Raw genomic sequence first — 26,546 nt, forward strand, 5'->3', positions numbered from 1 at the left:
CCTGGCTGAATCCAGCACACATGTGGAGGATCCCAACAGAATATACCTACAACCCTATCTTTGGTGTATTCTCTCCTACCCAAGGAACTAAGAAATAGCCATCGGCAAACTACTTTTTTTCTGAATAACTGAATTAAAAGTGGAAGAATACTTGGATGAAATGTAATCCTGATCTCAAATGTGAGCATGAATAACCTCATATATTCAAGGTGAACAAAGTAGAACCGGGGAAAGATGACGCATCATCATCTTCTGGAGCTAATTTCATTTGCAAGCTCAAATATCCTAATCAGTAATGATGTTTGGAGCCTTGGTATTGAAAGAAAATATGACCTTGTAGTTAGATCTGGGATTGTTTTCTTGGTTTGTGTAGACTTTATTGCCTGTTGCAGTAGCTGTTGTTTTGTGCCTCTGTGTTACATGGAGGCTGAAAATACTTTCTTTGGACTTTTAAAGTTGAATACTGGATGTTTGTAGAACATCTGCTGTAGGATCAGAGTTTCAACTAGGATGTGTGAGCACTGGCTATTTAATAGTAATTAGCAATTAATAGTAGAAAAGCTAAAAAAGATGTCTTAGAGGTCTTAAAACCTCAGCATTTTTAAAATAACAAATGAGAAAGCAAAGTGGTAGAGATGGTGTCAAGTACAACAAAACCCAGGTTTGACTGCTTCTGTGCAGGGCCTGGACTGGATCTGGCTAAAAAGGCTTTTAGCAAATCCCACTTCACTGTTAAGTTTCTTGGCTCCCTTAGACTCTTGACACCTTTAGGTGAGAAATAGAAAGACTAAGTAGGAGTATTTTATGTTGATGCATTCATGTTATGTCACACTATACTATTGAGCACCTGGTAGGAGAGGTGAGTTTGAGCTTGCCAAGTGTGAGGTCTGAGGTAACCATCCCAAAGTCAAGACATGCCTTAGGATTTTAGCATCCTGATTTAGGGAAATTTTCAGCTCCTCTTGTCCTCAGTGGGTTTGCCACCAACAAGATGACCATGAAAGAAAGAGGAGAGGATTTGGTACGTGCTTGGAGTCAGTTTGCAGTACAGAATCTTTAGAAGTATTTCTTGGATATCTCTGTTGCTCTGTCAACTTACAAATTTATCCATCTCCTCCATCACAGTGATTTTTTTCAAATATCTGTATAAACACCTCTTGCAAAGCAGGAGGCATCAACTTAATTGCAGTCAAGTTGCCAAATGAGTCAGGAACCAAACAGATATCGTTTCAGACTTTAAATACTGTATCTAAATGTAGCTGTAATGTTTTTCCATTCACTGTGAACATGAAGATGCTTTAATTGTATGTTTACTTAGTAAGACACGAAGTCTGTTCATGTGTGTATTACATAGGCAATTACACTGAAGTCTATGACTGCACATGTGACAACAGGGTTTTATCTCCTTTGCAAGTCTGAGATGAACTAAATCAGGGTAATACATTCCCTAGATCTCTTGGACGAGGCGTCAGGCTCATGTGAGTGACTCCCTCCCTTCACAGCAGTGAAGTTGTGCTGTGTATGCCCGTGCATTTCTTCGTAGTGGTGCTGTAGACCTCTCATCTCACGCAGAATGGCAGGCTGCAGTGATCTTCAGACTTGGTAAATACAGCACGTGGAGCAGTAGTGAGGCACAGGAATACAGTTGGAGTGTGCCATGTGGCTAGGGCTGGGCTGTTCCTGTTGGGAGGCTCAGAGATTCAAGGTGCTTGGGGAAACGCAACCTATACTGTTATTTGGAATCCGTACAACAGAAGCTGAGCAAAAGGGAGAAAATACACTGGATGAAGTACTTCAGCAGAGCCTTCAGCGGTTATAAATGAATTATCAACTAGGACCACTTTATATTTTTTTTCTAGGAGAAAGCAAGCTGAATTGGAAACTTTTTGCTAGGAAGTCTTTCTTCCACTTGTGGGGCTTTCACATGACTATCTGAAGCATTCAGCAACTTAGAAATGTATTTAAAAACGGGATCATCTGAGACTGATAATGCTGTGATGTCCTGATTAATTTTTCTTCTAGCTGTTTTTTCAGAATTAAAGAATTAAACCTGTTACTCAGGTTGAATATGTACAGCTATAGCTTTTAAAAAGTGAAAATCTGAACAGAAGCTGAGAACATGTACATAAGATAGCCCAGAAATGCGTGGGTTTGTCCAGAACTAATAATTGTTTATTGAGAAAGCACATGAGATATGAAGGACTGTGGTGTTCCTTGGAAGCACAAGCTCTCTGAATGGCCAGTAAGATACATAATTCAACAAAAACTGAATCAGCCATCTGTTACTCAGAAAATATAATGATTTTGTTTAGAAAAGAGACAGGAAAAAAAATCGCTAAGAAATATTGAAATAAACCCCTTGATAGCTTTCTGTTTTGGAAAAAATTCTGAAGCAAATAAAAATCAAGTTGTGTACATGCTTTTTTGAAGTTAATCTTATGTGAAACTAGTTACTGTATAACAGATAACTAGTTACTGTTAATTGGAAATTTGAAAAAAAAATCGTTTAAGTGAAAACATTTTTATTATCACATGGTAAAAGCAAAACCAAGATCCTTTTCTTTTAAACTTGTGAAGACATGGCAACTCCCTTGCAAATGTTCATATACTGAAGTGTGAAAATCATGGCGTTAGTGTTTATTCCTACAGTATCAGTGGTGATGTCGATGGAGGTGATTATGCTTTATGAATATGGGATGTTCATAGATGAATCTCGATTCTGAGAAAGATAATGGAAAACTATTCTTTTGCTATTTTTGTATGTAAAATATTGGTATTGCTTCTCTGTTTTGGGGAAGATAGTGAAATATAATGGCAATATCACTTTATAAAATTTTAATGCATTTTTGGCAGGTTTAAAGTTGGGCATGGAACAGGACACTTGGGTGATGATTTCTGAGCAAGGAGAAAGACTGTACAAAATGATGTGCAAACAAGGGAATCTCATCAAAGACAGGAAGAGGAAATTAACCACTTTCCCCAAATGCTTTCTTGGAAGGTATTATATGCATTTTATAGCATGATTTTTAACCAACTAAAACCACATTTTAAATCTTCTTTGGGATTCTGCGGAAACCACACTTTATTTGTAATGTCTGTTAGGCCTATTTGCCTCCTAGATTTTAGCCAAAATGGAAATCGATCTGCCTGAAATTTATGGATGTGTAGTCACATTCAAAAGGAGCTTTTTAAAGGGACAAGGCTGCAAAGGCATGTTGAAAATATGAAAATGCATTAAAATATTTTCTTTAAAGAAATGATTCCCAATGTGCTTAATGCATTTTGTCTCTGAAATGCCTAGTTTAGAATATTGAATTTGCTTTATTCCACTTAAAAAAATCTGTCTCTAAACCAGTTTCTTTCTCTTGCCTGAGTGTTGGGTACAGAGTTACAAAATGGAGTTTTAAAACATGTTTAAAAATCCACCCCTATTGTCAGAAGAATCTTTAGAATGTCATATTATACCGTTGGCTTAAGAAGGCTAAACGCAAGAGGAGGAGAAAGCAATAGCTACTGTAAAAAATGTGTGTATTACTAAAAAAATCAGTTTAAGGGATGGAGGCGTTACCACTTATTTAATTTTCCCCTAAGGCAGTTAACTCTGGAAAGTATTTTTAGGAAGTACAGTGACTGATTTACGCAAACACATCATGGTGGCGATACTCACTGCTGGGTTCAAAACTGGAAATGAATCTTGGGAGATTTTCATGAGCTGGTGAGAATCTAAACCCTCAGTGAAATTGTTGGAAGCAGGTAAAGAACAGGCTTATGCTGAGCTATGTGTGAAACGTTTAAACCTACCGTCAAATGTCTGCTTTTCTGTGCTGTCGTTGAAGCGGACCCTTTTGCAGCACCCTTTTGCTAGGCCCTGGGTCACGGATTAAAACTCATGAATGTGCATGTTGCACTACCTCACTACACTGTTCTTTTGATTTGTAGCACACACGCAAACATCTTACGTGCCATAAATTCAATGTCTCTGAATTGCATCAGGTTTATTGTGGAATAAGCTGGGTATTTCCTACACATGCACCATGCACTTTGTGTACATGCCGAGTATGTTGGTGTAGTTTAAGCCTTTATCATTAGGCTTAAGAATTACTTACTAGGCTAGTAAACACAAGTAACTGAGAAGAAAATGTACTAGATGTGATGGAATGACATTTAAAGTTTGGTTTTTGCATCTGTTTTTAATTCAGTGAATTTGTGTCCTGGTTGTTGGAAATTGGAGAGATACACAAATCTGAAGAAGGTGTTCATCTTGGCCAAGCTTTATTAGAGAATGGCATTATCCATCATGGTAAATACAATTAGTTTTAACTTACTTGTTTTTTACTCTAATTGTTGTAATTAGAGTGGACTTAATTTTGTTTGACAAAAAGATGATCTTGTTAACGCAAGAGACAGTTGTTGAATCTGTGTTATATCCTTGCAGGGACCTCGTGGGGCCATTGTCCATGCCTAGGGGATTTACTGGGAGAGGCTCCATTGATTTAGTTGGGTTATATCTGTGCTGTTGGGATCACAGCATTGCAAACAGGGACCTAGAGAAACATTGCTATTCTCTTGTAAGCAAAAATAAATACGGGGGGAACAGAGAAGGCTAGACTGCTTTTAAGGATTTAAACCTTCTTTGAGGCCAGGCTTTGTAGGGATACATGTTCAACTAAGAATTGTAGAAGAGAGGAGGTCACAGTGGCTGTTGATAAATGTGCCTGCTCATCTGTTAGGTATTCCAAGTGGAGCTGGTGGAATTGGATCTAGAACCCAACAGCTTAATCTTTTGAATTTTAAGACCTTACTTTCACAACATTGTATAGTTACTAAAATAGGTATTTTTATGCTGAAACTTTCAGTCAGTTAACTCTGTTTAGCTCATTCTGGAGAGAAGTATCACTGAAATGGTTGAGTTTTTGAGCCAGTAAGAAGATTTGATTTCTGGAGGTACTTTGCATTTGCAACATTTTTCTCTTACCAGAGCAGGTCCTCATTTCTGTTCCTTTTACAAGGTATAGTCCAACAGGACCATAGAAGCAAACTGGATAAACTTCTGTTTTTGAAGGCTTACAATAGGTTTTGTTTGGCTTACAATAGGTACAGTCACTTAAAAAACCACAAGTAGCAAAACAGTTGTGAAGCTGACTACTGTTCCAGCATAGATCCAGGGTGTAAAATCATTGATAATACACATTTTAATACTTACATGCTTCATCCAGCAATGCATTTAATACATACTTGATAAGTTGTTTGCCACGATGTTTTCGGTGTCCTTGACTGGAAGGAAAGCGGGAGTAACAGTGCCACTTAGCTGTGTGCATTTTAAACATACACAGAGTTGGAGTAAAAACATTGAGGTTATTCATCAGTCGTTATGTAGTCTTTAATTCTTTAACGTCAGTCTACATGATTTTCTTCCACCAGCATTCAAATGTCAGATGCTATTATGTTTACTACACACCCAGAATTGTTTTCAATTGAATGATTCTGTTGCTAAAGATTCTTTTCCTGATCTTTGTAATTTATATCCCAAATACATTCATAGACTTTCTCAATACAGAGTTAAATGAATATTGTGTAATTTCATGAGATAAAAGGGTAATTATATTAGAGCATAGAAATGTGAGCCAGACATGCTGCTTTGAATAGTGGATCCAGCTGTGGTTCAGTGAAAATAGAATCCTTAAAATAAAGTTGAATGAACCATCTGTTTTCACAGAGGGAGCAAGGCAGAGAGAAAGTTTGGCTGTTACTCACGTTGCAAACGTTATAGAGGGCTTTGTTAGACTTCGCACATTCACTGTGCTGGCCATTGTTTTCACTGTGCTGGGCTTCATCCTAGCAATGCCAGACCCATGTTGTGGTGGGCATTGTTTTACTTCCTGTTGTGTGAACTCTTGAAAGCAGAAAATTTATGGGTTTTTTTCCTTTTTTTTTTTTTTTAACTTCCCCCCCCAGTTTTGCATTTTCTGTTCATATGTTTCTCTTCTGAATCTTCCTGTTGGCATTCTCTAATACTTGAAATTACTTTTAATTGTATCAGTCAATGGCATAGTGAGGTATTGTTTAGTGGTAATGATTGTGGATCAATCAAATCAAGAATCTGTGGATGCCCCCTCCCTGGACATGTTCCAGGCTGGGCTGGATGAGGCTTTGAGCAACCTGGTCTAGTGGAAGGTGTCCCTGCCCATGGCAGGGGGGTTGGAACTAGATGGTCTTTAAGGTCCCTTCCAACCCAAACCATCCTGTGATTCTATGATGCATTTTATCAGCTTTAAGTGTTTGAAACTATGTCCTTGCATAGCTGGTACTAGTTAAAAGGAAAGCTATACAGTAAGTGTAATGTTTTCATATTTTTTTTTAAGGTTTCCATGTCAGTGTAGTAGCTGATAGATCATTCATCCTTCCTCTTGAGCAGAACAAGCCAAATCACTTCTATATCATAGAAAACAAACCCCACAGAAACCGAAATAGTGATTTACAGCTTCCCGCACAGCATTCCCTGGATATATGTGGTATTTTACACAATACTGTAAGTGGTAGCATCCTTGTTTGGCTTCCCTGCTTTCCAGAGCTCAGGATGTGCCACCTCTGTGGACCTGCTCCCCTAGTTTCTGGTGCACGGTGCGTAAGTAGGGGCTGCAAAGACAGGGCAGTGCTTATGTTCCTCAGAGGGCAGAGCCTGCTGTGTACATCATGGGCATGCAGGGTTGGAAAGGTGCTTTGTGTTCATGCTTCCCTCCCTGAGCATCCCCGTAACAACGAGGAACAACTTGCGCTTAAGCAGTATTGCCCTGGTGGTGGTTTTTCTTTTCTGTGTAGATGCTGGTCTTAAAAGCTCTTAATGTATGTTGATCTAGTGGAATATATTTTGGTTTTTTTTCTGATACAGTAGGAAATGATTTTCACTTACAGAACTAGAAGGTCACAATCCATTAAATTTAAATTCTTATGCTAAGCATTGTATGTGAAAATTTTGTAGCTGATACTTGATGTATTGAGAAACAATGATACACGTAAAGGAGCTTAAGTGTTATTTCGGGTGATCAGCTCAGTGTGAACCATCAGTTCAAGGCAATTGGAATAGTGTCCCGGGCTTTACTGTTAGGTATTTCAAAAACAGGTAGAGAAGTTATTTTGCTCTTGCTCGACACTGGTGAAAGCACTTAATACAAGAAGTCAAGTTTTTATGTCCATGTATCAGATGATGTGTGGAGGTACTGAAGAGCGTGAAGGCACATGAAAAATGGTGCAGACAGAAGCCACCTTACTATATGGAGTTTATGGTGCCTAACTAAATTTTTTTGAAGAGAATAATGGATGATGGTTTAATCACTTGATATAGGAAGGCATGTGCAGAAGAATTACCTAATGCTGTCAGGTCTGTTACTCTGATTAATGAAGACATTACAATAGCCTCCTTTATCAATTGATGACATGCAAATTTGGTTTCAAAATTAAACCTTACATCTGCAAGCAAAACATTAATTAATAGCAGACAGTTATTCGAGGATGGTGCTAGTGCCTAGTGCTGTCTTCAGCCATCAAATAAATCAGCTGTTTTTTAGAAATCACATGATATGACTGTTTTGACAAAACACTTGAAACTGCGGTTTCTTGCTGGAATCATGTGAAGATCACTTACTAAGATCCTTTTTCATGGGTCTTTAGAGGAATTGGTTATCAACAGCTTCGTAATGACTGCAGGTCTCTTGCACTGAAGAGGTTCAGCTGGCAGTGAGTGTATAGAGGAAGACATTCCCTATCCCTTTCCTCCCCAGTGCAAGTCTGGCCAGATGTTGAAGAGTGCTTGTATCTTTATTGACTCACCTGACGTTGGCCTCAGCAGGACATGAATAATATGAGTAGTTGCAAAAGAAGCTTTATTTGGCCATTTGGTCAATGAGCTTTGAAAAGTGCTGAACAGACTGAAATGCCTAAGTTTTCAGGCTGTTCCCTGTCTGTCTTATTCTATGACCTGTGGCTTGAAAATTGTGTGGTTTCTTGTGGGCCACTTAAGCGTTGTGAGAAATATTGTCACCAGTGACATACAGGAACTTAGGGCACATGATCTAATAGGGCTTCCTGCCCTCCCTGTCTGAAATCTACCTATTGCTGTGTAATATGCTGTTATTAAAAGAAATGACGTTAGCCCTCTTCTCTCTTGTTGATTTCTTTAGAAAGTCGCCTAACAATACATGATTATTTTTTTAATTTAGTTACAGATAAGCACCAATTCAAACCTGAACACATGCTGTACAGATTCCGATACGATGATGGAACATACTACCCCAGAAATGAGATGCAGGATGTGATCTCTAAGGTACAGAATAGAATAGTTGCTATAATTAGGAAGAACACATCAGAAATACAGATTCTGCTTGAAAAATAATGTAAGATATTATGCTAGGATAAATAATATCCCCTTGTGCTTCCCTGTGTCTGTGTTTATGTGAATCAAATCTAGTTTTCCAATAGTAAGGGAAGATTTTTGTCTTTGTTACACATTTTAAATACAAAATTAAAGTTTGTTATTTTTTAGTTATTTTTGTTATTTAATGTTTCATATGCAGAATGCATTGTCTGTGTTTGTGGGTGATTCTGAAGCTGTTGTCTCAGTCTATTTTATTTCTCAGTCCATTTTAATAGATACGAAGATACACTTTGAAATTGTTTTCAATTTTCACTTAAATCTGCATGTCTTTTAATAATGCCTTAACAAGGCAGTAAATCTGCAGTCAGGTAGATGTTTAAACAAAAGCAAGTGTTCCTATCCATCTGCACTACTGAGCATAACAAAATGATTGAAAAAAGTGACCTTTAAACTCATTAATGTTCAAGCTTTTCATGATTTTTGAGGTGGTAGAAAATGTCAGCATTTGGGTATTACCTTACAGTGCCATTCACTTTTCTGCTGGCATTCGTTAATGTAAGGTAGAAAATCTAGAGGAATCTCAAAACTTCCAGGAAGAGCAAAGTAGGATGGAATCTGGTTGGACACAACTTTTAACTATCATACATGGTTTTTCTTGCGTGTTATGAAGACAATTGTTTCTTTGTTAGTCTGCAAAGGGATACTGACATGATTTTTTTCTTTAAATAACATTTTCTGATGTCAGTATCTTAAACTCTTGCAAATGTGTTGGTTTTTTTTTTAAATTGAAAATGTTTCAAATATTTGAATATCTTTTCCTTTTTTTTTAAGTTTACGGGTTAGTTATAATTTCAATTTGTAAGTAAGATACCTATATCAAATGCAGTGGTTTTTTACTTTAATTACTCACTCTGTATGTTGGAAAGCAAGCAGTGATTGGGAAGACCTTAATGCATGGAAACATTGCTTTGTCTTTTGGGCTTTGTGTACTTTTCTTCCAATAACCTCAGAATTTTTTAATGCTACCTTAAATCTAATAATTTTTGCATGTGTCTCTGTGAAGCTGAGGTCAGATTAGAAATGCTTTATTCCATATGAATTATTCATCAACATTGTTATCTGGAAATTTAAAGTTTTGGCATATGAATATATACATAGGCTGTTTTTTTACTAGCTAAAGGAAGTGCATTTGGAACATACAGACTTGCCTACTGCCTCACTTTCTCTTAGTTCTCTATGGTGGGAACGTGTGGTTAACTAATCTCATCTTTCCCTTTATCAGGGTGTACGGCTGTACTGTCGCCTTCACAGTCTGTTTACCCCAGTAATTAGGTGAGTCCAATTGGGAAATCTATAGAGAGTTATCGGGAAGAAGTATATAATCTGAAGATACTGTGTTTCAATGTAGGAACCTAACCCCTCTTTTCAAGACTGGTCTCTTGGGAGTAAACAAACAAGATTGAAAGGCTATCAAGATAAAAAGCATAACTGAATCATTAAGTGACTGCAGACTTCATTCAATATGACCTTTTTTTACAGACTTCTTAGGGCCTTTTAGGTCCTGATGGATATGCTTAAATGCTTACTGTATATATTAATATACTCCTTTACTAACACTCCCATTAGCTCACTTGGAGAGTCTCAGCGGTAACGAGACAACTGCCTTTATGATCCAGTGACATTATTGCCCAAGGAAGGAATGGTCAGTCTCCTCCCTTCTGTCTACATGGAAAGGTTTCACTTGCTTTACTCCAGAGGGAACTACTGAACCATTACAAAACACTCAATTCATGCTTGTAGTGACTCTTTTTATAAAATGCAAGTGTTTTCTGTTAGGCTTGTTCGAGTTTTTTGTTTGATTTTTAAATTTTGGTTTGCTTTGAACAGGGACAAAGATTATCACTTGAGAACCTACAAATCCGTAGTCATGGCTAACAAATTCATAGACTGGTTGATAGCCCAGGCAAGTATATACCTTTGGGTTTATGTAATTCTTGCATTCAGCTTCCAGTTTGAAAGGTAGCGATGTATTAAGCAGAATAACATGCAAACGCTTTGTGTAAGGGTTATTAGAACAGCATGTGTAAGTGTAATCCTCTTAAACTAGTAAAGTAACAGAAATCAGCTGTCAGCCATGCTGTTCATCCCTTTCATGCTTATCTTCCTTATTTGCAGTTGAACTTTACATGTTTTAATGAGACTTAGCTTTGTGATTCAGCATGTAACATTGTTCATGGCTTAAAATGAGATGGATAGGCTCTGAAAACTCTTAAATTACTAACTAGATGGATAAAAGTCAGTACCAATTTTCTGGCATTGTTTCTGTTTTATTGTAAGTGAAATGGGGAGAAGAACAGGGTGTCCTGTTCACTCAGTCAGCATGCACCGGTTTTATAAAAGTTAAAAGCTTCAATGCTTTCAGATTGTGTTATGTTCATTTTTTTATGGAGAATGCTGTGTTACTAAAATGTTTACATATTTATTTGTAACTACAAAGAGACATTAAGTATCTATGTGCATATACTGGTTTATATGTATGCTATAAATGTATATGTGAAGATGGCGGTGATAGATATAACCCACAACCCTTGCTGAGCCTGTGAGGTTATGCTGTTGTGCGTACGATCCATTTTGCTGCCCTATCAAAATATATTAAAAAACAAGTGCTGTGGTTTAACAGGGGGATTGCCGGACAAGGGAAGAAGCCATGATATTTGGTGTAGCTCTCTGCGATAATGGGTTTATGCACCATGGTAAGTAAACTCATTTGGTACAAGTTACGCTTACCTTTTGTTTAATGCTGCATTAAACTACATTTGAATCTACATAGTAGGAAGGAAATGCAGGTGCTGGTAAAGGTGTTCCAGATGGGATAGGAAGTTATTTCGCTGTATCGCTGAAGAGACCTATACTACAATCTTCAGGGGAAAAAAGAAATAGCTATTGTATACTCTGAAAATTATCTTCAGTCAGTTTTATAACACGTACTAAGGGCTTCATCCTCTGAATGATTTATGGGGGGAAGTTTTATTAGATACTTTGAAATTTCTTAAGCAGGTAATACATGTTTGCACAGATGAGACGATAAAAACTGAGGAAATAGGTAGGAAAGAAAGGAGACGTTTTTGGGAGGTAGGAATAAAATATGGAGAAGCATGACTTCAAAAATGTGAAGTGGCGACAGTAGGAGAAAGTGGACTGTAGAATAATGAGAAAATCATAAAGATAGCAGAGAACAAAGAAGGAAGAGAGAGGAATGCAGAGATATGTGCGGTACCAAAAATGAGGTGAACAAGGTCACATTTAATTCCATCAGAAGGAGGATTTCAGTGAAAGGATTGAAGCAGCAGATCATTTACTGAAATAAAAAGAGGAAGAAATCATTTTCTCATCAGCTTGTGTGGCAAAGGAGGGAGAATTAACTTCCTCTCTGGCACTGTTCAGTCTTTTTCCTTTGACTTGTAAACATACAAACTGCATCCATCTGCTGTGCTAGGTGCTTCTGCATCCCCACCAAACCCATTTCTAATACTGCACCTGGCATGCTTCACCACCTAGAGAGTGCCAGAAGTTGGCGGTGAGCATCTCCAGCAGCTGTCCAGCAGAGCTTTTCCAAAAAAGGTTTTTTTAAATCCTTCTTAGGAAAAAACCTTGTGCTTGACATTATCACTAAAGCCATTTTGGGCTACTGTGTCTTGCTCAGCTTGGTGGAATCCAGTTGTTTTAGTTGAAAATGAGCTCAGTGATACCTATCTGTAATGGATCCATGTAAAAATCATTGTTTATGTTAAAAACTAAGATTTCCCTAGATTCCCCCACAAAAATAGTTTGCTAGCATTTAATATGTGTATGCATGTTCATTATTTTATGGTGCATGACAAAACATGACATTAAAAAGTGCAGATGCAAAAAAGGATTATTATGTGTGGTTTTGTATCATACAGTGTTAGAGAAAAGTGAATTTAAAGATGAACCACTGCTGTTCCGTTTTTATGCGGATGAAGAAATGGAAGGGTCAAATATGAAGCACAGACTCATGAAACATGATCTGAAAGTAGTGGAGAATGTCATAGCCAAGTCATTACTGGTGAGTGAAACCCAATGACTCTATGCTTTGATGAGTAAAAAAGTTGGTTGTAGCAACAATATATTAGCACTGTGTGGTGTTATTTAACGGGGATATACTTTAGCTCCTATTGCCTTTCTGAACAATATTTTGAACAATTTTATCTTTCAGATTAAATCTAATGAAGGCACCTATGGTTTTGGTTTAGAAGATAAAAATAAGGTGCCAATTATTAAAGTGGTGGAGAAAGGATCAAATGCTGAGGTATCAAGTATTATAAATTATCTTCCCTGTTTTATTCACTCAGTCACAGGTGTAGGTTTTGTACATCAGGAAGGAAAATCTATATTAGTAGAAGGTAACAATGACAAATTTCCAAGAAAGCTGTGGTTATGAATATTTTTTCCCTTTTTTTTTAATTAATTTTGTTTAAAATATTGACCTGACCATTATCAACACTCATTTTCTGCTCAGTAAATTGCCATTTTGGGTGGTGATATAAGAGTTATCATTCTATTTTTGTACATTTTATAATATTCAAGTGATGACATTAATCTAGAGTGAAACAAACAATTTTTGGTAGAATATGAAATGAGTATAAAGCTAGTATGTAAGCTGCACTTGATATAGTTCATAACAAAGGATATGTCAGGCTTTGGATAAAGTCTAAAACTCGAGGATCTAGATGAATAAATTACAGCCTTTTGGTTTGTTAGTATTGCCTTAGATGCTCTTTGAGTAAATTCATATTTTAATAAACTGCATGGGAGTCTCTGTACATGTAAAGATAGAGAACAAGTCTCTTTCATGAGAGAGGAAATTTAGACCTAGATTTCAAGCTGTTCTAAATCTCATGGTGGAATTAAAATTTAAGATAAAAATAGATACAGCAAATCAATAATATAATACAGCCACAGAGCTGTATCCAGGGTGATTTCTAGCAGTCAGGTTCTGCCATGATCTCGGATGGTGCCAAAGTTAAGCCTATGCCCTAGGCTGCCCTGTATACTCCTGCCATCCAGCTGTAACCAGTTCTTCTCTTGTTAGACCAGAGTTTAAAAACAATCTGCAATTTGGCTTGCCATTCCTTTGGCTCAAAGGCCATGAAACGTTTGAAGATATTGTTTTAGTTTGGAACTTAATAAATACCACTTAATAAAATTGGGTCTTTCCTTATGAAAAGAAGCTTTAGTTCCTTTTGGAGAATGATGGATGGACAAATTAGGTAATGTCATTTTAAAAAAAAACCCAAAAACTGGCTCAGTGAAAGCTGTTGTGTTAATTATTACAAATATGAACTCATTTTTGAATACTGTCATAAAATCTTGATTAAGACAAGGTCTTGTAGTTAGGTCTCTTCAGAATGAGTGTTTACTTTACCCTTCACATCAATATAACCACTTCTAGAAGTATTTTGCAGTGTAAGGCCTTTGTGGGTGGTATGTGAAGGAGGCAGAAAGAATGTAAAGGAAATGCGTGTGTCGCTTCTATTGAGGTTACATGCCAGCAGAAGAAAATATAATGTTAGTGGTTATAAAAGGCAAACATATGCACAACTGTTATTGTTTTCTAGATGGCAGGCTTGGAAGTTGGGAAAAAAATCTTTGCCATTAACGGTGACCTGGTTTTTCTGCGACCCTTCAGTGAAGTGGATTGCTTCCTGAAAGCATGTTTAAACAGCAGAAAGCCCCTGCGGGTTCTTGTGAGCACTAAACCACGGGAGTAAGTTGTCATTCCTTTTGGGGGAAATTTTACAAACAGCAGTTGAAGTGAATTCTAAAAGACCAGTGGAACTTCAGACAGCACTACAGAAAACCTGTATGAAACGCGGTATCTAATGCATGACCACCAGGCAGGGGGGAGTGATTCTGCCCCTTTGCTCGGCTCTCGTGAGACCCCACCTGGAGTTCTGCGTCCAGCTCTGGGGTCCTCAACGTGGGAAGGACATGGACTTGTTGGAGCGGGTCCAGAGGAGGCCACGAAGATGATCAGAGGGCTGGAGCACCTCTGCTATGATGAAAGGCTGCAAGAATTGGGCTTGTTCAGCTTGGAGAAGAGAAGGCTCCGGGGAGACCTTATAGCACCTTCCAGTACCTGAAGGGGGCTTATAAAGAAAGATGGGGACAAACTTTAGCAGGGCCTGTAGCAACAGGACAAGGGGTAATAGCTTTAAATGAAAAGAGGGTAGATTTAGACTAGATGTAAGGAAGAAATTTTTTACAGTGAGGTTAGTAAAGCACTGGAATAGTTGCCCAGAGAGGTGGTAGATGCCCCATCCCTGGAAACATTCATGGTCAGGTTGCATGGGGCTCTGAGCAACCTGGTCTAGTTGAAGATGTCCCTGCTCATTGCAGGGGGGTCGGACTAGATGACCTTGAAAAGTCCCTTCCAATCCAAGCCATTCTATGATTTCTAGGATTCTATGATTCTAATCTTAAATTGTAAAGTCAAACAATTTGATCTGCTTTGTTTTTATTACATTTGTCAGTCAGCAAAAGCAAAACACAAGTGCTTTGGATCATCAGCTCTGCCACTTTAAATACATGCAGGAACAGCAAGTGTAAATGAATTTTTCTTGACTATATGGACATTTTTGATCACTTATCTCTCACTGTGTTTATTAAACAAAGTCCTCTGTCTGAGAATTAGTTGCTGGTTTGGCAGAAGTTGGACTCTGATCTAATGGGCCCCTTCAGCATGTGTGCTGGTTGTGTAAACAGCAGGAGCAAGTAAACAGCTCCCTATCTTTATGTAACAGATGCATTTCTGTACACAGTTTTGTCCATTCCTACCTGAGTGCAATTTTTGTTATGTAAAAGAAATACAAAGTGAGCCCTGATGTCTGGGTTCAGTAAGTATGTAAACAAGCTTAGGTTTATTAATGAAGTCGTTACTGGTTTAGACATACCAAAGTAAAGGAAGGGTAAGAAACAGTGGTCAGGAGTAATTTTGATGACCCTCTTTTACACACAGAGTGCCTTGGAAGCAGTTCTTGTTCAACAGCACAATGGAGACGTATTTCTCTTGTTAATAAGCAAAGTTGTCTTGAGAAATACAGTGGCACCCGGAACGGAGGAGAAAGCAGAGAAAGAAATATGGCATAAAGATGATAATCTGGAATGATATTCAAAAAAAGACCCCTAAACAAACAAAACCAACAAAACTGCCCAGATCAGTAGATGATAGTGTTGTAGCAAGCATAAAAGGCATGTCTTGGCCTTTCTTTAATGTGGATATTTGTTTAGTTTCTGGCACAATTTACCAGTGAAAATGTGGGCAAATTTCAAGGTTCACAGAGATGATCTAGTGAATGAGTTCAGAGGGGTTGAAGATTTTGTCAGCACTGCCTGCTTTTTGTTGGGAGCTGCTGCTAGCACAGCTGTGTTGGCAGAAGAGACAGTTGTCTCCTAAATTCTTATCCTAAACTGCCAGTGGTGGTTTTGAATAGCTCATTAGCATGTTCACAAAGCATTTTCAGAATGAAACCATATAGATTGTATCACCTTAGTTAATACATACATACACTAGATGATGCTATACTTATGAAAATATTTCAAATGGAAATCTATTGATCTCAAGAATATTCTAATATTTTTAAGATATTTGTAGACTGCAGTGGGTTTTGGATCTCACCTCTGCTGATAATTACCCCCAAATGCTAAACATCGTGTATACCAGAAAATAATGAAAATACAAGAAATGATGCAATGATATTATTCAAAACTACCTGTAAATCAAGTTTATTACAGTCCACATATATTTTAAAATCACTTTTCGGCATCAGTGTGAATTTGCTTTTGCACTGGCAAATGGAGCTGAGGGCAAAGATCCTTAAATAACAACGGAGCTGGCTCTGGGAGTAAAGGCTGCGAAGTTGCATCAGTGCACTGCTATGCATGACCTAACTAACTCTGGTAAGGCCTAGTGCAGCTGTGTTGTTTTTTCTGGAACTGCAGCTGATACCATGTGGATAGGGTAGCTTATGTTGGGTGAGCTCAGGGCTTCATTTTAAGGAGTAGATGTGAATTTTGATTCTCAGAACTGTGTTTTTGTTACTTCTGTTGATCAGTATGTTTATTACTGTTGCGCTTCGACTAAGCAGGAGCGCAGCACAGTGTTATATGAACAGCAGTAGGCGATTCTTACTTTACAAAGCTCAGTGCTTTGCACAGGTGTTCAGTCAGTAAAACTCGCCAAGCAGACGGTCACATGATAACAAATTGTAGTATGGATGTAGTCTCTGCAGTCTTCTGCAGCTCATCTGACCCGTGGTCCCCAGGCTCTGTCCTCTTGGCTGAGATACTGCCTGCCTTCCCAAGGCTTTCAGTGTTGGTGTGCTGTGGCAGCTTACCCAAATCAGAGTCCCTTTGGGAGGAATATTAAAGCTGTGGTGGTGTTTTGGTCATCATCGGCATATAGAATTTCCCTGTGTATTGCTTTCCTCTGATTGCTTTTGGTATCTCAGTTTGCTCTTATTTCTGATGTCAGTGGTGCAAAATATCTAGAATATTGCTGAATCTGAATCTGTGAATTGAATCAAAGCGTGACGTCTTACATCCTTGTAGCCTACTTACTGCTGTCCACTTTTATCTTGAGTAACAAAATGCTACCTTTTGCTACGTTCACGTTGAATCTTTGCTTGTATCAGGACAGTGAAGATTCCTGACTCTGCTGATGGACTCGGTTTCCAAATCCGGGGCTTTGGCCCATCAGTTGTCCATGCTGTCGGGAGAGGTAAGCCCTTTAATGCTGTCAGTGCTAGTGGTAAATATACATTTAGTGTCTGTGTATTGCGTGGCTGAGATAAATCAAAATTAGGTCCAGTGATTCAGCTTAGATTTCCGCCCCCACCCCCAGAGTAACAAACAATATTAAATAAAACCAAATAAGATTACTTTGTGTTCTTCTATTTTGTAAGCTTTGGGTAGATTTTCACTTGCTTCCTAACTGTTAATTTGTTTGCTGGCCATGTGGTTCTGCAGTGTTCTGAAAACGTTTTAGAGAAAATGCACTTTTCACAAATCTTTTCAAGGGTGCTAGTGACCTAGTTTGTCTTAGCAATTGCAGATGTTTCCTCTAAATACTGTTTTGTCCGTTTTGTGGTGTGATTGTCAAATCACTGCTGTCCCTAACTCAGTATGTGCTTGACTGGTGCACTTGGTGATAAAAGATGTTGAAGCATTCTTTGTCACTGTTCCATGTTGTTAATGGTAGAGCCAACTAACACCGTATTTTCAGCTGTTGTGGGGCAGTTGTGTCCTTTCCTTCCCTCCTCCCTTTGTAATTGAGGAATTTAAAATGAACTGATCTGCACAGCAGCCAGATTTGAAGAGAGCTCGATGACTATTTTTGTAGGCTGTGGTGCCAGAAATTAGATTTTCAAGAGAAAGTCTAATAAGCTACAGACTGTTGAGCTGATGTGATAATTATTTCTGCACCTGGATCTCAATTCAGCTGCCTATCCTTGTTCATTAACCACGTACTTTATTTCAATTAGCCTCAACAGTATGTAAGTGCTTGCTTGTGTGGTTTGCTAAACCTGAAAGATTTTAAGCATATGCTTAAATACTTTGCTGAATTGGGACCTTGAGGTTTTTGAAGAATTTTTTTTAAGAGATAAATAATATAGCCTATTTAAATGTTTATTTATATTCTTTCAGTTATTTTCTTGTCAAATAAGCTCAGCTGTGAAAAGTCATGACATGGCTTTTCTACTTGTCAGCCCTGTGAATTCAGTTTAGCCTTTTCTTTCGTAGTAGTTAGCATCTGCACCTCAGCCTTGCAGTCTCTAGGCAATAGGTTTTGATTTCCCTGGCACCTTTGTGGCAGTATGGAGACATAAGGAGGCGAATGTTCAGGTAGCTGGAACTAAGGGCGTACTCCAGCAGTCTGACTTTTGGTAGTAGACGAGTCCCACTGAAAAGACGTGGAGACAGCTGCTATTTTTGTGGGTAGAAGATTTTCCCAAGGTAGTTATTCCACTGTGAAAATAAATAGCTAACCATGCATCTATTTTCTGTTGCTCAGTGTTTGGTGTTTTGTGGGGGCTTTTTCCGCAAGAATAATTCAAATTGTGGAGATCTCCTACTTGATTATCTTTAGGTGTTTTGATTAAAGCACTCTGAGTTAGTAAATGAATTCGCAAAAAGATTAAAATAAGATCTAGATCCATGGAAAGGTCTTTGGATTTGAATATTTTGCTTAATGTTTAACAAGAAGCTCTAGTATGCTCTGACACTTGTTTATGAATTTTGAGAAAGCTTCTGTTCTGTGTGTAAAATAGAGACCCCAGAAGTAGACAAGAAGCTCATCAAGTTGGGGAATATAATAGAATTCCAAATAAAAGTGGTCTAAGGTATAATTAGCGAGTTTCAAGCTACAGCCTTTTTAACCTTTAAAAATCTTTTCTTTAAGACAAATTTTCAATATTTTCATATTTCAGTATTTGTTTTATGATTAGAAAAATAGTCTGGTCTCTTTTTATGGAATCATCTGCTGGGGAACTCCATTTTGTTGGAGTCCAGCTGACTGCAGAACCACCCTGTGATCAGGGGAAGTACATAAGAATTGGTGAGAGCAGATTTTGATTGAAAAATGAGGCTTTTAGACTGTAAGCTTTAAAGGAGATGTTTAGGGAAGCGATGTCAATTATGTGGGTTTTTTTATAGGAACGGTGGCAGCTGCGGCAGGTCTCCACCCTGGCCAATGCATAATCAAGGTGAATGGAATTAACGTCAGCAAAGAGACTCATGCAAGTGTTATTGCTCATGTCACGGCGTGCAGGAAGTACAGGCGGCCGATGCAGGTACCCTGGCAGATTTTCTTCCAAGTTTATGTTTGATCAACGTGAACAGCATGGCGTATATCTCTGTCCACATACTTGTTGTGTTGGAGTGGGATGAGGGGAAAGGAGTGGTGAATAAAAGTGAAGGGAAGCCAGTTGAACTGTAAAAGCTGAAGATTCTTTTTTAATATGTCATTTTTAAAGAGTTATTTCAAGTGTTTCTGAAGTTCTATGCAAAAAGCATTATGAAGTATATTCTCGTCATGATGGAGAGGGATTTACACGGCCTGCTCAGCAGCAGGAGAATGCAATGCAAAAAGCTGACCTTCTTCCAGAAGCTTGTAACACTTCAGCACATACAGAGTAGGGTGTATGTATTCCATCTACAAAAGTCTCTGTTCCCATTGCATTCCATATATGGGGAATTCAGTTCCCATATCTTGGGAATAAACATACATTCAAGGACTCAGAATTTCCCTTTTATTTAATATAAGCATGCAATTTTGTTATCTTTGTTATGTTAGTTTAGGAGAAAATCTATGGTTTCCAAGGCACAAATTTAAGGAACAAAACCAAAACCAGCTGGATTCTGTAATGTCATTTTTCCAAGTCCCTGCAAATTTTTTATGAACTGTGAGCCAATGCCATTAATTAACTTCACAAACTCTTCCAGTGCATGTTAATTGAGAAGAAAAATCCAATTAAAATCAAGAGTGAGATCTTTCTCCCACACCTACTGCATAGATATGAGATAAGAATTATAAGTAAGAGTTAGTTAGAACTATGTCATACAGATATATTCTTTATGAAAATGTTTGTCTGGATTTTTATGTTTAAAATATAATACAGAATTGAGGTTTTTACAGAGCATATCAGGACCAAGCTCATCTCTTTTTTTTAAAGGAAGATGCACTCTAGTAAAGAGAGAGGGTGCTTTGTGTACTAGTAGCAGAACTGGCTAGAATAAAAAAAACACTTCATAGCAGTTGTGCTCTTTCTGTGTGTAAGTGTAGAGTTCCTATAGATATTAATGACATCCAAAGAAGATCGATTAATGTTGGCTGGCACGAATGTCTTGACATGCAAAATTACTCTTTTTTTTTTTTTTTTCTTTCCACTTGTGCAATATGTTGGAGTACATAACTGGTTTTCCTATACAAAATATTTATTTAAATCTAAGAAGGTAGCTGTTCATAATTCAGCAAATCATGGCAAACTAAAATCCCCCAGACTGACAAGAAAAAGTTAGGATGTAGGGCTATCAAATGCTAGGGGAGAGCTGTCTAGACTGAACTGAATGGCAGTATTCCCACTGGTGTCAAGACAGCTAAAATTTCATTTCCTATTCAGAAATTTGAGTTTTTAATTAAATGAAAGACTACTGCACTGTACTTACAAACCAGGAGAAATCTATAGTCACCTTCCAGATAATTAACAGGAATATTGCAGTCTCTCCTGTGGTTGGCAATTGCATAATTGTAAGAGGATCTTTTTCTATCTCCTGTATATTCCACTTCTCAGGGTGAGTTGTCCTCCTGCTTGCCTAGAGTGTGAAGTTTCATTTCAGATTCTTGCAGTGTGAAAAACTCTGTAATTCCTGTTGGACAGTGTTTATATTCTTTCTGTCTTGTCTGGATAAAGAAAACTGAAAGTAGATTTTACTTCTTGGGATTATGTAGGATTCCTCTGCAGTGATACTAATCACGATGTGACAGATTTACACTCAGTTTGTGCCTCTTCACTGCTTTTGGAGAATGCTGCTCCAGATCACATCGCGTTATATCCTGTGTTTACTTTTGAAAGAAGGACTTCCAGTTTAAGTAGTTAGTCCTTCTATTAGGCCATATTAAGTTCAAATAATGAAAGAATCCTTTGACATCATGTAAATCTCCTGTTAGAGGTTGGCGTGGCAGTCTTAATGCTGCCAAGCAAACCCGTAATTCTCCATAACTAAGGGGCAAGCTTTCAGGTGTGCCTACAAAGAAGCGTGGGTTTTGGGAGTGTTTCTGTTGATCAGCTTGCACATGGGGGTCTTCCAACAATCAACAGAGCGCTCTGAAAGTTAAACTTCCTTGTTAAAATATTTCAGTGCCATTGAGTGAAAAGTGAGAGATGGATGAATCTAGGAAACCTAGAGGGAAATAGTACCATATTCATATAAAAATCTAGTTTTCTATGGTTAATAGGTTAAATACAGCAGCTGAATATGTATAGTAGCAAAGCATAATCTGATGTGCTTGGCATTTCATGTGAAAATTGTAACATTCACCTTAAACTTTTGCTATCCTTGCTTAACTTGGAATTTTTTCTACAAACTTCTTTTTGAAGTCTGTGAATTCAGATTAGTCATAATTGTGTCATTTATTCTGCTGTAGCTGTTGGAGAGGGAATGATTAACTGACTGTCAAGCTTCTTTTGAAGTGTAGAGAGAAGGGAAGAGTAGTCTGGAGATGCCATACTTGATAGGCCCTTCCACAGGGATGTGATGGGCATATGGTTGAGTCAGTGAGGGGGAAGAACAAGATGCGAGGTGTGCATGTGGCTTCTTCATAGGCTGTATGACCAAGCCACCATTCCTGAGCTCATGTGTCACTCAGTCACATAAGATGCTGGACTTTTGGGGCCTGTGCTTCTGTCTGTTTTGGGGGGTTTTGCTAATATGGGGGAAAAATAAAGAACATCCATTAAAATAACTGTAATAAAAGCAAATACAAGTAATGAAGGCTGCAGTGTAGATTATTCTTGCCAGTGACACACATGGGTGATAGATTAACTGAACATACTATATCTTTCGTTGGTATTCCGTAATATTTGCCAGCAGATTTGTGGTTGCACAGCAGATTTAGCAAGGAATAAATTGGTTTTCTTTCCCCCCCTCCCCCCCCCGCCCGATTTCTTGTCTCTAATATTTTTCAATCTGCAGTTTGATTTTAGATGTCTTAAATTATTTTTGGCAGAGACATGAAACTGATGGATGTCGTGCTGTCACAGATTTCACACTGTCTCGTGACAGTATACTCTGAAATAAAAAAATATATTGACAAAGTACTTCAGATGGCTTTAGACAAAGGCAACATTAACTGCAATTTTCAAAATATTATTTTAACTTGGAGCTCAGAAGGCAATAAAACTGATAATAATCAGGGAGTTAAAGGAACTATTCCGTGTTTGAGAGCAATGAAATAAGTTGCTGTTGATTGTGCTTGCAAAGCTTTTGCTAGCTGTCTTTTTTTTTTGTTGTATTTTTTAGCAAGATTCTATACAGTGGGTTTACAACAGCATTGAAAGTGCCCAGGAGGATCTTCAGAAAACAAACACCAAGCCTTCTGGAGATGATGGAGGAGATGCCTTTGACTGCAAAGTGGAAGGTATGTGATGCTTATTTTGGTTTTGTTGTTGCTCAGGACATTGATAGAGTAGCAAGGAAAATATAGGCAGTGGCTTTGTTAGATAGGAAACTGCAAGCATGTAAAATGCATTTTTTTCTGAAGATTTGCTTTTTTAATGTGTTCTAAAGAAGTAAATTTAGCATGATGTTCTGTGAAAACTATTTTATGTTCCATTTTGAGACAAAGCTTCTTTGAGCCCTTTAGGGGAAATCTCTTATATTTTTATTCATAGGATACAATAATCCTAGGAATTACCTGATTTATTTTTGCCACTAGTAGTCATTTAAGACTAAATTAGATGTGTTAGTCACTATTGCATGAGAAGTAACAGGTCAGCTGTCCTTCAGATTGTTTTCAGGTAATTAACGTTTAGATAAAGCCGGATTCATATGCATCATCGTAATTAAAGAGTTGGTTAACATGTGAACTGTATTTGTGTTCTCTGGGAAAATGCCGATATTGTGGTTTCATTTCCAAATGTTGACACTTTTCATGGTCATTTTCTTGTAGTTTATTTTCAGTTTTCCATTTTTTGTTGCTTTTTTATGTCTCTGGGTTAGGAATTAAATTGAATTAGCCCCTTTCAGTAACTGTTTTTAAAGCGAGACTATTGTGACTTGTCTATTCATGCCTCTAGCAGTATACTGTTCTAGCATTCATAAACCTACTGGTGTTTTGATTTTTAAATCATTCAGCTGGTGGCTGGATTTTTTGACTAATGTTTTGAAATGAAATGATCAGAGCACACCTGTTTCTAGAATGTTTGCCTATTTCCTTTTTCATTTGTTTAGTGGCCAGCCCTCCTCAACTGATTTGTGCTATATATATTTTTTATTTTTTTTATCCTAGAGGTAATTGACAAGTTTAATACTATGGCAATAATTGATGGGAAGAAAGATCATGTGAGTCTGACTGTTGACAACGTTCATTTGGAGTATGGGGTGGTTTATGAGTATGACAGCACAGCTGGAATCAAGTGCCATGTGTTAGAAAAAATGATTGAACCAAAGGGATTTTTCAGCTTGACTGCAAAGGTATGAAGCAGTGTTTATATGTATTAATGCTTAAGACCAGTGGAGCAACATCTGTCTTTTGTTATTCTTAGAATTATATGCGTTTCATTTAATATCTTATAATTGGTCACCTTTATCCCTATGACATTTGGAGGATGATTGTGTACTCAGGAAGCAAACTAAGTTATGGTATGGTTATAAATGGAGCCTCTAAACTGAAAAAATGTTAAAGAACTTAAAAATCTTCCAATCCTCCTGCCTCTCTCCCTTTTTTCTTAATTATCAAATAAAACTTGAAAGGAAGTCTAAGACTCACTGAAATGTCAACACTTGGTGAAGGTAGGCTGTAGTTCACAAAATTTATTTAATCTCATCAGAACTACATGTGCCACTTTTAAAATTTGTTTCAGTAAAAGGAGCAGCTCAACATCTGTCTTCTCTGTGACTGAAAGTAAAATAAAGCTGTACTTACACAGGCTCACGCATTGGCAAAATCACAGGGGAAGAAGAAAACCCAAGTACAACGTCAGGATTTCCTTTGGATTTTTTATTTTGAGGATATGTCCAAATGGTAAAATCGGGGATCACTGTGAATGGGATGTGAAATGTGTCATATATATCTGGTATTGTCTGTGTCAGATTGACAAATAGTGTAGTAATACAGCTGTTTTACTAAGTTTGGTTTTATTCCAAACTCTCTTTTCTTTTTAAGCCCAAACTTTTGGAGAGTGTATTCATACCTGAAAATTTCTTCTTCTGTTGATCTTTCCATCACAAGTGTAAACTACAGTACTGATCTTTAACTGAAATGACTGAGGCACAGGCATGTGTTTTGTTTCCCTGGCCACTTTGGAGCAGGTCACGTTGACAGACGGGGGTAACTGCTTGTGCCAATATCACGAGATTTGCTAGGGCGGGTCTAGTCAATGCTTGAAGGCATTGGTCTGAAAGATTTCAATTCTTGCTGTAATTACAATTTCATTTAAGATCTATAAGGTATTATTTCCTAATTGCTTAAGAAATATTTTCCCATTGTTGCATATGGAGTAGTTAAGTAAAGAAGTACTTCCAGCACGCTGATTCTGGCCCTAAATAATGCAGTGTCATCACCCTTAGTGTTTAGTCTGGCTAATTAAATATTTAGAAATTATTACAAAACAATAAGGCGATGTAATGTGATTAATATAGACTTTATATAAGTGATAGTGGTGTAAATGACCACAAAAGGTCCACTGGTAGAAAAATCACGTGCCTTAACTCAAAGGCAATAATAAAAAATTGTAGTGGCACTTAATAAAATATAACAGTCTGCAAATGGTTTTAAATACTCTAAACATAAACTGCTCTGTGCTGTCAGTGGGGTCTTACGCTTCTCTCCATATGCTTCTTTCTCTCTTTTCTGTGTGTTTATTGTTGCTTTGCGTTTTCAAACATCTCTATTCTGCATCATATATAGTAAGGGACTGAAGTAATCCTGGATTGCTTTCCTATATTGTGCAGATCTTTACTGTGTTAATTATTGCAATGAGAAAGTGTCCAAAGTTGTGCTGCAAAAGTTACTGGTTCTGAATGCGTTTATTGTAATGTACGCCTGAAAAAAAAAATCTTGACATGTTCAAATTTGTATTATTAATTACACCTGACATAAAGGAAACTTAAAAGTGTGACCACAGTGTCTGGGATGTTTTAATACAGTAATTAAACAGTGTAGCAAATAAGTTAAAAGCTTTCCTTGAGTCAAAAAAATTCTCTCAGGATCTAGTCTGTGACTTCTTAAAAACTTGAGAATTTGCACTCCAAAATTCCTGTACATTGTCATTTTTTTCTAAACGCCTTGCTCAGGCTTACAGATCATATATAATCTGTGGTGCTGGATAGTGTAAGAACGAACTGCAGCAGAAATGAATTAGAGACGTAAGTCCCATGATGGATTAATGCTCTGTGTGGTGTTTGTCCAGAGTTCTTTGAGTATCTTTAAAAAATGAGCCTTTTGCATTTAGGTGCTTAATCTGGATTTTGGGTGCCTTTGTTAGAAAGTTATTGTGCGTGTTTTTTTCAAACACGCCTTCAGAACTGGACCCAACCAGCAATAGGCATCTCTCAAGTTCCATAACACATTGAATTTCGATGCCTGAAATGTAAAAAGGGCTATATAGTACTCTTGTCTCTTCAACATGACTTTTCTGAGTTTTCTATCACCTTCATTTGCTGGTGCTGCTTCCATCACAGCAAGACATCAGTCTTTGCTGGACATTATAGCTCATTCTGGTCCTGATTGCCCGTTCATATATGGGGAATATTCTAGAGGATAGCACTGAGTTTTCTTGTATGCTTTTCAAATGTGTTAGTATCACTTATACTGCCAGACCAAAGTAATGAATTAATTCATCAGCTTTGCATAATATATGCTATGCAAGTAAATACAGCAGATAATGTATTTCAGAGGAGCCATAGCAGTTACATTAGTAGGAAATTAGTAGTAAATCCATTATCAGGCAATGGCATGAGAAGCCAAATAAAAGTACTTATTATAGGTATAGCTTATGCAGGGGATAGAGTTAAAGAAACCTCTTTGCTTCCCAAGTGTCATTAATTGTTGTTATGTCATGTTAAAAGGCAACTGATTATCAGGCTTTTCACCTTTAATTGTAAGAGATGATAAGTAAGGGGTTAAGTAAGGGGTTATCTTACTCATCTGATTACATAACGTACTGCTCTTGTTTTTATTATCTTAGATTCTTGAGGCACTGGCAAAAAGCGATGAACATTTTGTGCAGAATTGCAACAGCCTCAATTCCTTAAATGAAGTGATCCCCACCGAGCTTCAAAGTAAATTCAGTGTCATTTGCAGTGAGAAAATTGAGCATATCTACCGAAGAATCTCTAGTTATAAAAAGGTATGACCCGCATGTCCTAGGCTTGG

The 26,546-nt window shown here is 37.6% G+C and overlaps 1 protein-coding gene across 1 annotated transcript in view; it reads left to right on the top strand.

Moving 5' to 3' along the window:
• Positions 1–2,853: 2,853 nt before the first annotated feature.
• Positions 2,854–26,546, top strand: part of PREX2 (phosphatidylinositol-3,4,5-trisphosphate-dependent Rac exchange factor 2) — a gene marked incomplete at both ends in the record, with an annotated part of 41,244 nt that continues 17,551 nt past the window's right edge. The window contains 14 exons of the mRNA XM_010159581.1: positions 2,854–2,998; positions 4,200–4,300; positions 8,217–8,320; positions 9,654–9,703; positions 10,259–10,334; positions 11,052–11,124; positions 12,316–12,458; positions 12,609–12,701; positions 14,011–14,159; positions 17,086–17,171; positions 19,106–19,242; positions 22,472–22,589; positions 23,460–23,644; positions 26,359–26,520. Of these exons, the coding sequence (XP_010157883.1) occupies positions 2,854–2,998; positions 4,200–4,300; positions 8,217–8,320; positions 9,654–9,703; positions 10,259–10,334; positions 11,052–11,124; positions 12,316–12,458; positions 12,609–12,701; positions 14,011–14,159; positions 17,086–17,171; positions 19,106–19,242; positions 22,472–22,589; positions 23,460–23,644; positions 26,359–26,520 (1,622 nt within the window). The remainder of the gene's footprint in view (positions 2,999–4,199; positions 4,301–8,216; positions 8,321–9,653; positions 9,704–10,258; positions 10,335–11,051; positions 11,125–12,315; positions 12,459–12,608; positions 12,702–14,010; positions 14,160–17,085; positions 17,172–19,105; positions 19,243–22,471; positions 22,590–23,459; positions 23,645–26,358; positions 26,521–26,546) is intronic.

This window comes from Eurypyga helias, unplaced genomic scaffold (assembly GCF_000690775.1).
Source record: "Eurypyga helias isolate BGI_N326 unplaced genomic scaffold, ASM69077v1 scaffold4009, whole genome shotgun sequence".
Taxonomy (NCBI): Eukaryota; Metazoa; Chordata; class Aves; order Eurypygiformes; family Eurypygidae; genus Eurypyga; species Eurypyga helias.